Source organism: Benincasa hispida, chromosome 2 (genome assembly GCF_027475165.1).
Source record: "Benincasa hispida cultivar pf3 chromosome 2, pf3_genome.v1.1, whole genome shotgun sequence".
Classification (NCBI taxonomy): Eukaryota; Viridiplantae; Streptophyta; class Magnoliopsida; order Cucurbitales; family Cucurbitaceae; genus Benincasa; species Benincasa hispida.
This window is the reverse complement of record NC_143479.1, coordinates 10,953,052-10,964,792: the sequence shown is the minus strand read 5'-3', so window position 1 is coordinate 10,964,792 and position 11,741 is coordinate 10,953,052. Positions and strand designations below refer to the sequence as shown.

The window sequence follows — 11,741 nt, the reverse complement described above, 5'->3', positions numbered from 1 at the left end:
GTCATCGCGCTGTTGACTAGTTATATCCAATGCACATAAATATATCTGTAGTGTGAAAAGTATAGTTGTCGGTCTTTAGTGGAGTGATCGACAGTTAATGAATGTTGAATAATTTAATTAAATGAATTTAATTAATTATTCAAGTACCATTGGAGCTTCAATCTCCAGGTCCATAAGGTCATAACTGTAGTTCAACAGGGATTAATGAGAATCAATTTTGGATTAATTTGAATTATTCAAATTAATTGAAGAAATTAATTATATATGATATAATTAAATTAATTATATACGTAATATAATTAATATAATGTATTTGATACATTAAAATATAATGTTTATTTGAGAGAAAATAAATATTTAAATAATACTAATTATATGGATGAGATTCATATAATTATATTTAGTATAAATGGGATTTATATTAAATACCATGCATTAATGAGAGAATTAAAAACTATAGGTTATATTGTATTTGATATAATATTCAAACTATAGGTTATATGTTATATACGATATGACATATAGTTATTTTAGAATTAAAGGGAGGGAAATAACTTCCCTCCCCTTAATTCTCTCTTGATTTAATTGGGTGGTGGGTGGGTTTTTGAGTGACTAGTATCTTCATCACAGAAGATTTATAGAAAGTCTTTTCTTTTCTTTTTTTTTTTTTGTACGCTCTCTCTGGATTCCATGAATGATCATAGAAAACTCTTCCTTTTTAAAATTTTCTCTCTCCCCCACTTAAAACTCAGAGTCCACACACTCCTGACGATTATCTACCCAAAAGAGAATATAGAAGACTTCGCTTGATGGTGTCATCATTGGGTGTTCGTGATAGATCGAGGAGAGATTTCGTGAAGAAATTGGTTTCTTCAAGGGTAAGTCTTTTCCTAACACTTTATTCCTATTATTCCCTCTTTTAAGCATGTTGTAAAATTGAGTTTTTTTTTGCATAATCTTTGTTCTATAAAATTTTTGTTTCGTGAAAATAAAAATTAGGCCGATCCCTGCTTTCGCAATGGAATATCATAGTTCCTTCAGCCATAAGTCTAATTGAGGAGCCAAATGGCTAACTCGGTCTCGTTCATACTACCCATGTAGGTTATGTAGGTGCAATTGTCTATTTGTATGACAATGTCGAGGAATTTTGTTGCACCCAACCGAACTGGCACATCACATGATTAGTTAAGTATCATTCTGCTACAAAAAACAAATCAAAGGCACTCTACTCGTCCAAACTTCATTCCTATTTTGATAAAGCCACTGGTATAATTAAGATCAAGTTGTTGTAAGGTTTTTGTGTAATTTGCTCAGTCGATTAAATTTAATATCCATACAACGATATTTATTTTCACTAACTTAGAATTCCATCATACCTGTTCAGGTTTATAATTTCCCCGATGAATCCGAGCTTTTGTTGTGATGACATGGCAACTTGTGCTTAGCCGAAATTTCTCATTCAACAATACCTTAAATTTTAAGACTTGCACTATAAGAAAACCTAAAACAAAAATATGTATAAGTTGAAAAAAAAAATATAAAACAAAGAATCATCAAAGATGAAAATATATATAATATATAAAAGATGAAAAGTAACTAAAAAAAAAAAAAAAAAAACCTAAATACTTTCTGATTTCTCATTCACTCAAACGGCTTGACTAACGCTGGAGGAAAGTTTGAACCATTTCCGGGGGGAACTCGATTAATATCCGTTTCCTAGACAGCCGGAAATTAATAAGAAAAAAATTTTACTCTATTTTTGCAAATATTTTTTATCAAACCCTATTTTTGGTAATAATTTTAGAAAATAACCCCAATTTTCCACTTAATCCTCAATTTGCATGTGGTTCTCCAACTTTGTCTGTGTTTACACTTACAGAGGACCAGAGTTGTATGGTGAAACCCAATTGATAGTTAATGATATAAAGCTTTGGATGTCGCTTTATCTCCATGTCCTCACATCGGAGCTTTCCAAGAGTTTTCAAACCCTTTTACGAACAAAGGAACTGCATGCTTTTATTACCAAAGCCCATCTTGCTTGCGACCCCTTTTACGCAACTAGAATTGTTAGGCTCTACTCCCTCAATAGTAGACTCGATTATGCCCGCCATGTGTTCGACAAATCTCCCAACCGAACTGTCTACCTCTGGAACTCAATCATTCGAGCTTACGCAAAAGCATATAAATTCCGGGATGCATTGTCTCTGTTCCTCACAATGTTTGGACATGAGACTTTGCCTGATAACTTCACCTATTCATGCATCATAAGGGCATGTTCTGACAACTTCCATGGAGAATGGCTGAAATTTGTTCATGGACGAGTTTTATTATCCGGGTTTGGATTAGATCCTATCTGTTGCAGTGCTCTAGTGACTGCATACTCAAATCTGGACCTTATTGAAGATGCAAGCAAGGTGTTTGATGGAGTACCTCATCCAGATTTGGTTATGTGGAATTCAATCATTTCTGGTTTTGGGTACTGCGGGTATTGGAATCAGGGGCTCCTGTTATTTTCTAGGATGAGGAATCTTGGAGAACATCCAGATGGATACACGGTAGTTGGTGTGGCGTTGTGTATAGCAGAACCTAGTCTACTGAGCACTGGCAAATGTATTCATGGATTTTGCCTCAAATGTAGTTTTGACTCTAATGAGCACGTAGCAAGTGCACTTGTGAGTATGTATTCGAGGTGTAATTGCATGGATTCAGCATATTTAGTTTTTAGTAGTTTGTTACAGCCTGATTTAGTTACATGGTCTGCTTTAATAACTGGCTATTCTCAAGCTGGTGATTTTAGGAAAGCATTGTTCTTCTTTCAGAAACTGAATATGCAGGGTAAGAAGCCGGATTCCATTTTGATTTCCAGCATTTTGGCTGCTACTGCTCAATCAACCAGCACAAGTCATGGAATTGAGATACATGGCTATGTTCTACGACATGGGATTGAATCAGACGAGATGGTATCCTCTTCTCTCATAGACATGTATTCCAAATGTGGTTATTTGAGTTTGGGAATTCGTGTTTTTCACATTATGCCTCAAAAAGGCATCCTGACATACAACTCTGTCATATGGGGACTTGGTTTGCATGGGCTTGCATCAAATGCATTGGAAATGTTTCAGGAGTTGTTGGACATTTGTTTAGTGCCTAATGAGTCCACTTTCTCAGCTCTCCTCTGTGCATGCTGCCATGTTGGTCTTAACTCTGTTGGCAAGGAGATTTTCAGAAGGATGAAAGATGAGTTTTGCATCAAATATAGAACAGAACATTATGTTTACATTGTAAAACTTCTTGGAATGACTGGCGAGTTAGAAGAAGCTTACAATCTTATTCTGTCCTTACCAGAGCCTGTAGATTCTGGTATTTGGGGAGCTCTACTGTCCTGCTGTGATGCTTGTGGGAACCTTGAACTGGCTGAAGTTGTTGCTCAGCGGCTCATACAAAACGAACCTGACAAAACTGCTTATAAAGTAATGCTCTCTAATATTTATGCTGGAGAAGGGAGATGGGATGATGTGAAGTTGTTAAGGGATACAATGACAGAAAAGGAGCGAGCAAAATTGCCCGGGCTTAGCTGGATTTGAGAGTTTGATGTTTATGATCAACCCTGCGAGGGCTCGGCTGGGCAGTATATTCGGTTGGTCATCATGGATCATATTACAATAATATACAGAAGCTAGAGTCATCATGTGTCAATGTTTTTAAAAAAAATGACAAATTTGAAATTATGCCTGCCAGATTCCTTGAAATTATGGCTGCTTTCTCCTAACCTCGGAGATGCCACCAGTGTTCTTTCGGCATTAACTTCAGGTATGTCAATGTTGGGATATGTGATAAATCATTCACATGTCTGTTAAATATTTGTCCCGTCTGCATCGCAGGCTAATACTTGGAGGACGAGGATGTGTAATCAAAGGAGATAAAGAAAATGTTAAATAAAAAGGGGTCTGAAAGATAGGGAGATTATGTTATCATACTAAGTTTGATTAATCTTAACTTAAGGTCAACCTGGTTACAACAAACAGATTGGTTATTCTGGAAGTTAGAATTGGGATTGTGTCCATCCTGCTAAAAGAAAAGCTATTTAATGGCTCTTGAATTTAAGTATTTGAAGGAAGAACTGACGGATCGTCTAAAATTTAAATGTCAACAACCACTTTATATCTGAAATTGTTGAAAAGTAAGATCTCTGTATCTTGATATAGTTAAACGAAAGAACTATCTTTCATCAAGAGAATATTTCTTTCTTTCTGTAGTAGAGGATTTGAAGTTCCTTGGTTCTTATGTTGCTCAAGGGACAAAAAGTTCTTATGGTAAAGACGATAACTCTTTTCAAAGTGTTGCATTTTGATTGCTGCTTTGATGCAGCATATTCTGGCTAGAACGCAGTTGATAATTACATTCAACTTGGACTTTCATATCATTGTTTTGACTTTTGACATGTATCTGACAACATCTTTACCTATATTACAACTACTAAGATCTATGTCCAGTTTCACTAGCATACACTAAACAGTGGGTGACTATCAGAAATTTGGTTTGTTCTTTTTATATATTTAAAGATAAACAAAACATTGTTCTCTTGTTTGTTTTGACAGATTATAGAGTGCCTCAAGAATCACTTGCATCATGGCTAGAGCAGGATCCCACCTCAACGTAACAGCTAAAATATGGAGTTCGTCTTTGTTGATTTCTGGGACATTATGTTGCACCTGTGTGAAATGAAGGCCTAAAGACATTGTCTGGCTTTCCATGCTGCTGATTCTGTTGCAATTGGCTTCACAACATAGCATCCATTGTTTGAACTGCAAGAACTTAACCTTCCTGTTATAGTGCCATCAGAACCAGGATAGTCCATGGAAAATCTTCTCTCTTTTTCATGCCTCTTAGCTCTCTTCCTTAGACTCTGTCTCTTCAATATGGAGGTTAATGTTGCTTTGCTACTTCTAGCATTCAGCGGCATCGGCATTGCCTCGAGACCCATCAACTTGGCTACCACTCCTGGTTTGCGCCACACGACATTCTCCCCAGCTATTGTTGATGGCAACCGTAAGGCTGTCTCCAGTGTCAAATTGAACTCATTTTCATGAATTCTCCCTTTGAGACCATACTCACAGCAAACTGATTTCCGCCCTGCCTTTTCAGCCGCATCCAAGTTCCTAAATGAAGATCGATACATCGCATCCTTTCCATCAAGAGAAAACCGTGGATACTGATTCAAAGCATTCCGTGCAGATCGCAAGATATCCGAGTTGTTTACACACGACATCCTGCCACGCATCTCGTCATAGTTGTAGAGTTTTGCCCTTCTTGCCGTCTCCTCCTCTAGTTCCAACTGTAAAATCATCTCCTCCAGTGTTGGTGGGGTTTGTCTGCAGTGCAGGTCGGGCGAGATGGGGAACTGATCCTGGTTGGTTTTGTGTTGGTTAAGAGTGGAGGTCGAAGCATCACCATTGCAGAAAGTTCTGAAGCCTTTCCTCATCTTTGCAGCCAGAGAGTTCTTGAAGAGAAAAAAGGATAACTCCTTCATTTTGAATGCATGAAGAAAGGCGCTGCAGGATCAAAACTTGGCGGTATGATCTGATTTTTCTATTACTTTTACCATTTTTCTTTGTTTTGAAGCCGAATTCTGAACACAAATTGGTATAAAACTGTGAATTGATTGAATGAGAGCGGTGTGGTCTCTGATTCAAAGTGAGTATACCATTAATTAATGGCATTCACATGCCAATTTGATTAAAGAGGCTGTCTTTCACAAGGAAGTTCATGCATCATTCAAAAGCCTTTTTCTTTAATATCTCATGAGCTTCCAGCTCTTGTTCAATTCTGTTAATACTTAATTATGAATGAACTAATTTTAGCTAAATACTTTGTTGGCATATTATTTCTGATGTATTATGAGTATTACAAGTAGTGTTTCCCATTAAAAAATTTCTCATGAAAAAGTTGAATATGATTGTCTTAACATATGGGATTGCAGAATAGGCCAAATGAACTTTCTTCTTGCCTATCTGTCAATGAACATTTGGTGGATGATGAGGTTCCTCTAATGGAATAAGAATCAGAATCTTGTCTGGTGGCCCCTATTGGGCCTACTCTCATATAAATTTGGGCTTACTTGCATAGTATAGGGTCCCTTTTTTAGGAAACTAGGTTAAGCCCAAGGTTGGCTTGTATGAATAAAATCTTTCTTTCTAGCTTTTATTTTTATTTATTTATTTTTTTTTTGTCCCCTCCCCCCTTCAAATTGGTGTTAAATGTTAATATGTTCCATCACAAATTGTGATTTAAGTGTTTAATAAAATATAATTCATGTATGGTATATTGAGGAACATATTTGGTATATTGAGGTTTTTTTTCTCAAAAAAAAGAAAGAAAAAAAAAAGAAAAAGAAAAAGAAAAAGAAAAAGAAAAAGAAAAATAAACTATAATAAAGAAATGCCAAAATATTATACTAGTTTTCCTCCTTTTTTTTTTTCAAATAAAAAAATTAAAAGAGGGAAGCTTGTGTATGCACATGCACTGACTCTCCTTGAAGACATCAACTATTCAATGGGATCCACATACAGACTTATCACTACGAAGCCATACAGCAATATTACCCAACAAATGCCTCATTTTTATTAATATATAATACTTACATATTTAACTTTAATTTTTTTTTGTTTTTAATTCACTTTTCTTTGAAATATATTTGAATTTTAAGTTAAATTTGAACAGTTGAAATTTTTAGGTTGGTTTAATAACCATTTGATTTTTTTAAAAAAAATTTTATAAATTAAACTTTACACTTTGTTTAAGAAAAAAGAATTAAGTTGTCTTAAAACTAAAAAACTGTTTCAAAAAAATGTGTATTTTGTTTATATAATTTGACTAAAATTTTAAGCGTTTTTTTTAAGATAGGTAAGAACTAGATAGAAAAATTGAATGGAAACAAATAAAAATTTTAAAAGCAAAAAACTAAAAACTCAATCAGGGCTTTATTTATTTATTTATTTTATAGTTTTTTTAATTTTGATTTAGATTCTAAAAACATTTCTAAAGGAAAAAAATAGTTATCAAATTGGTATAGCTTAGAGATGTCCATTTTTCGTGTGGTGTTAGGGCCCTCAAGGATTCTCCTGATTAGGTAGAAAATGGGATAGAGATTGGGAAAAAAATTTCGGTAGGCTAAAAGGTCAAGATGATAAATATGTTTGAATTGAAAACATTTAAATTTAAATTATATATATGAATAATTTGATTGGTAATTATTCTTTTTATTATAAAACTAGAATAATTTTTTTATTTAAATTCCAATTTGACTATGCAGAACTAATCATATTAAAAGATTCAATGAGAAATTAAATTATTTAATTAAAGCTTCTACAAAATAGTGATCTAAGTTAATTGATTTTTTTTAAAATTATATAGGGAAAAATCCTCCGTGGAGAATTCGATGTCTGCGAATTCGCGGTGGAAATCTCTATTTCAATCCCCGTGAAAATTTTTGGCTGAGATGGGAAATGATATGGAGAGTGGGGACAAAGATGGGGAAGTCAACCTACCTCATCTCGTGTACATCTCTTGTGCAGCCCAAACAATTAGAAATATGCCTTTAGTCTTAGTATAATAATTTTCTATTTTAATTCTTCTAAATTTTCTTTTATTTTTTTAAAAGATAAATCTTAGTTATTTTACATATAAGAAAGCCTATCATTTGTCTTACCTTAAATAGATGAATAATGTAATTATGCAATGTATATAGTTAATGAGACGTGACATCTTATGTTTTACTTTTACAGTAGGAGACTTGGTCATATATATAGAGAGAGAGAACGACCAAGTTGTATGAATATTTGAATCTTCTGACTTTAACAAAGATTGTATATACTAATTATGATAAAATTATACTTGCTTTAACAAAATTTGAAGGACAAATATTAATTTATATCCCTAAATTTAATTTTGGAGATTGTATCAATTTAAACCTTAAACTAAGAATTGTATCAATTTAAACCTTAAATTTTAGGGTTTGTATTAATTTAAACTTTGAACTTTGGGATTTGTATCAATTTAAACTCCAAAGTAATAATTATATCAATTTAAACCCTAAATTTTTGTAAGTGTATCAATTTAAACCTTGAACTTTCATACATATATCAATTTAAACCATGAACATTCATAAGTATATCCAAATAAAACATAATATAGGGTTTAAGTTGATATAATTATGAAAGTTCAAGATTTAAATTGATACACTTATAAAAGTTCAGGGTTTAAATTGATACAATACCTAAAGGTTAAGGGTATAAATTGATATTTGCCCAAATTTTAAATTGAACAATAAAAATAGAAAGCTAGAAGTTAAAAATTTAAGTAATTAATTTACAATCTTTGGCAATAACATTTAAAAAAAAATTGTCACGGAAATTAGAACTAAAAATATTTGAAAGGCATGGGAAATCCACATGCCCAAGAGTGATATTTTAATTAATTTTAGAATTTTCTTTACTAATAATTGAACTATATTTTAGTTGATAATTAGTTTTGAGAATTTAAGATAAGGAAATGAATTGGATTGATGTGATTGAACAATATCAAACTTAATATAATATTAATTTTTTACTTTGACGATATATGGGATGGAGAATTTGAACTAATTAGTATAGCATACTAAGATCAAACGTATCTTAATTTTAATATTTTTTTTTCATATATTGTGGAGTAATATTTCCTATGTTAGACTAATAAACCTATTGAAAATGCATTTAAAAAGGTTGAATTGTATGCTCCAATATTAATCACGATAGTCATAACGAGAAATATAACTCAACTGACATCAAATATGTCCTATCGACTTCAAAGTCAATAATTTGATCATCCACTCCACATATTGTTGAAAAAAATTGTCACTATAATAAAAGAGGCAATTTCATAATTCTTGGTGTAAGGGAATTGGAAGTCAAGGTGGTCAACTACTTTAATCTCGTGAGTGAATAGAAAGTTAAGATTCACATGAATATCTCTTTAATTACGGTTTATCCTTTAGAGGAGAATAAGAAGAAGTTTGGTCTCAAACCGTAGTTTGATTAAGGGAGAAATATGTCATTTGAAAACGTAATTTGGATGACTCAAACATATCTCACAGTCAAATACACCGATAAACACATTGAACTATTTACGTGCTTAAGAACCTTCATAGGTACATATACAACATATAATACAATGATTAGGAATGCACACTACCATGAACTACAACTTAGGAGTAAAACAAAAAATCGAAAAATCGAAAAACCAAATCGATTCAAATGGATTTAATGGTTTGGTTTATTTTTTAGTAGAAAATTAAATATATTGGTTTGTATTTGGAGAACAAAAAAAAAATTGATTCGGATCGGTTTTTATTTAAAAAACTAATAAAAACCGAATCGAATTGAGGGTATATAAACTCTTAATAATAAACTCTAATATTAGGTATCTTTTAGTATTTTAATTATTGTGATACATATATATTTGTTGTTTAGGAAAAAAAAATAATTATTATGGCACTTATATGTTTTTTATTTAAAAAGTACTAATAAAAAACAAAAATATCAAATTTCAATCTATAAAAAAATGAAATAGACCCAATTTTAATATAAAATTAACAAAAATAACTAATTCAAAACAAAAGTGGAATTAAAAATAAAAAAATTGAAAGAAAAAAGTGGAAATAAAACCAAGAACTAAATCGATAATAAGCTGAACCAAATAAAAACCAATCAATTGATTTTGTTCTTCATTGAACATTGGTTTGGATATTTTCTTTGTATAACAACTAATTTAATTTGATTCTTAATTGTCCCTAAAATCAATAAAATTGAACCGATTATCACTCCTACTATAATTAGATAATCTCAATGGCTACATAAACTTCATCAACCTCCATATTTTCTTTCACATCCCAACACCCTTCTATATTTCTATAGTCATCAACTGAAACTAAAATTATAAAAAAAAAAACAAAAAAAAAAATTAACAAAAAGAGAGAAAAGTAGTAGGGTTTTTTTGGGGAGTAACAAAAGAAGTAGTTAATATTTTATATTTTAAGTAGTCCTCTATTTATCTATCTCTCTCATTTTCAGCCATACTGATAATGAGTCCACAATAATGAATGATATATAAAAATTTATAATGATAGAAAAAGACCTTTATTTATGTAATTTATATCTGGAAAGGGACAAGAGAAGAATAATTGGAAGTCATCCCAAGAGAAAGGGACTAATTAATCCAACCACATACACATTTTATATAGTTGTTAATTCCCAAAAATAAGTAAATAAATAAATAAAGAAAAGACCCCACACTGCCCTTTCACTGCCACTCTCACTACTCATCAGTACTACAAACCCACCTCCCTCTATTACACCTTTTTCTTGCATAGCCACTGCCCCCCCCCTTCCCCTTTCCTCTTTCCCTTATGGCCTCTATTCCCAACATAAACATATACATCAACACTAAATTGTTATACTTTAAAATTAAAAGGTTAGATTGTAACGAAATTGAAACTATGGAGACCAAATTGTTATAAAATCGAGAGTTAGAGACTAAAAATTATTTTTAACTTTTCTTTTTATTCCCATCCTTAGTTCATTTTCGATTAAGAAAAACAATTTTGATTGTTGAACTTTCACAATGTATGACTCTTTCGATAATCATTTGATTTGTGGGAATTAGGTTATTTTTATAATTTTTTTAAACAAAATACGTGTTTAATGGGATCAGGAGATGCACCGGATATCTCAACTAGGTTGACACATCTTTAACAACCTCATCATACCCTATACCCAAATAGAATGCATTCATACCAAAGGCAAGAGTTATATACAAGAGAGTCAAGAGACCAAAAGAAGCTAACAGAGATGCTAGAGAAAAGCCTTCCAATTTAGCGCAATAGATGAAACATCATAGTTAGTAAATAAAGGGGATTTTCTACACCAAAAGCCGGTCAAAATGATGTTGTCCTCCCAAATGTCATAGGTTGATTTTTCAATATCTTGAAAAATTCACCTATTTCGCTCCAGCCACAAAGTCCGAAGTATAACTCTAATAATATTGATCCAGAGAATATTTGCTTTGTTACGCTGCGTGAGATAGGTGAGTTGATGTAGAAGTAAACTTAGAGCGTTTGAGAGAGAGTGTGAGCCCGACACGATAAATTTGGACCAAATGTTTTTCGAGAAAGTACAATGCATAAAAAGATGTTCAACCGATTCTAGATTTTTCCTACACAAAACACACCAATTTGGATTTAAGAGTAAGGTCGGGTTACGCAGTTAAATTTCATCCAAGGTATTGAAGCTAGCATGAAGCATGTACCAAATAAAAACTTGCATTTCTTTGGCAATAAGGAGGACCACAATAAACCACACCAACTATATCAGCTAGGTTACTAATTGGATTCTCAACAAGGAAGATTTTGAAAGAATTAACACTCTATATCCCCTTGGAGGTTAAGTTCCACCAAATTTTATCAACATTGATACCACTAATGGGAGGATTCCAATGGCTAGATGATTGCTACCAATGCTTTTGTTCATGGTGCAATAGGGGACGTCGAAAATGGGACTGCCATTCATTGATGTCATTGTTCCAAGCATCCTGCATCTAGAAATAGCAAAAAATCAAGGATATGAAAGATGTAGCAAACTTTGAGAAGTCCATTGGTGGTACCAGAAAAGAGTGTTACTTCCATTTTGAACAACCCATTTTAAGTGCTC

The 11,741-nt window shown here is 32.4% G+C and overlaps 2 protein-coding genes across 2 annotated transcripts; one reads left to right on the top strand and one right to left on the bottom strand.

The window, feature by feature from the left end:
• The first annotated feature begins 1,660 nt into the window (after window positions 1-1,660).
• LOC120070752 (Tetratricopeptide repeat (TPR)-like superfamily protein) lies at window positions 1,661-5,741 on the top strand. The gene is made up of 2 exons (XM_039022627.2): window positions 1,661-3,810; window positions 4,599-5,741. Exon 1 carries the CDS (start codon window positions 1,842-1,844, stop codon window positions 3,582-3,584), a length of 1,743 nt encoding a protein of 580 aa, XP_038878555.1. The 5' UTR covers window positions 1,661-1,841; the 3' UTR covers window positions 3,585-3,810; window positions 4,599-5,741.
• LOC120070753 (uncharacterized) lies at window positions 4,390-5,799 on the bottom strand. The gene has a single exon (XM_039022629.2). It carries the CDS (start codon window positions 5,528-5,530, stop codon window positions 4,730-4,732), a length of 801 nt encoding a protein of 266 aa, XP_038878557.1. The 5' UTR covers window positions 5,531-5,799; the 3' UTR covers window positions 4,390-4,729.
• Between the last annotated feature and the right edge of the window lie 5,942 nt (window positions 5,800-11,741).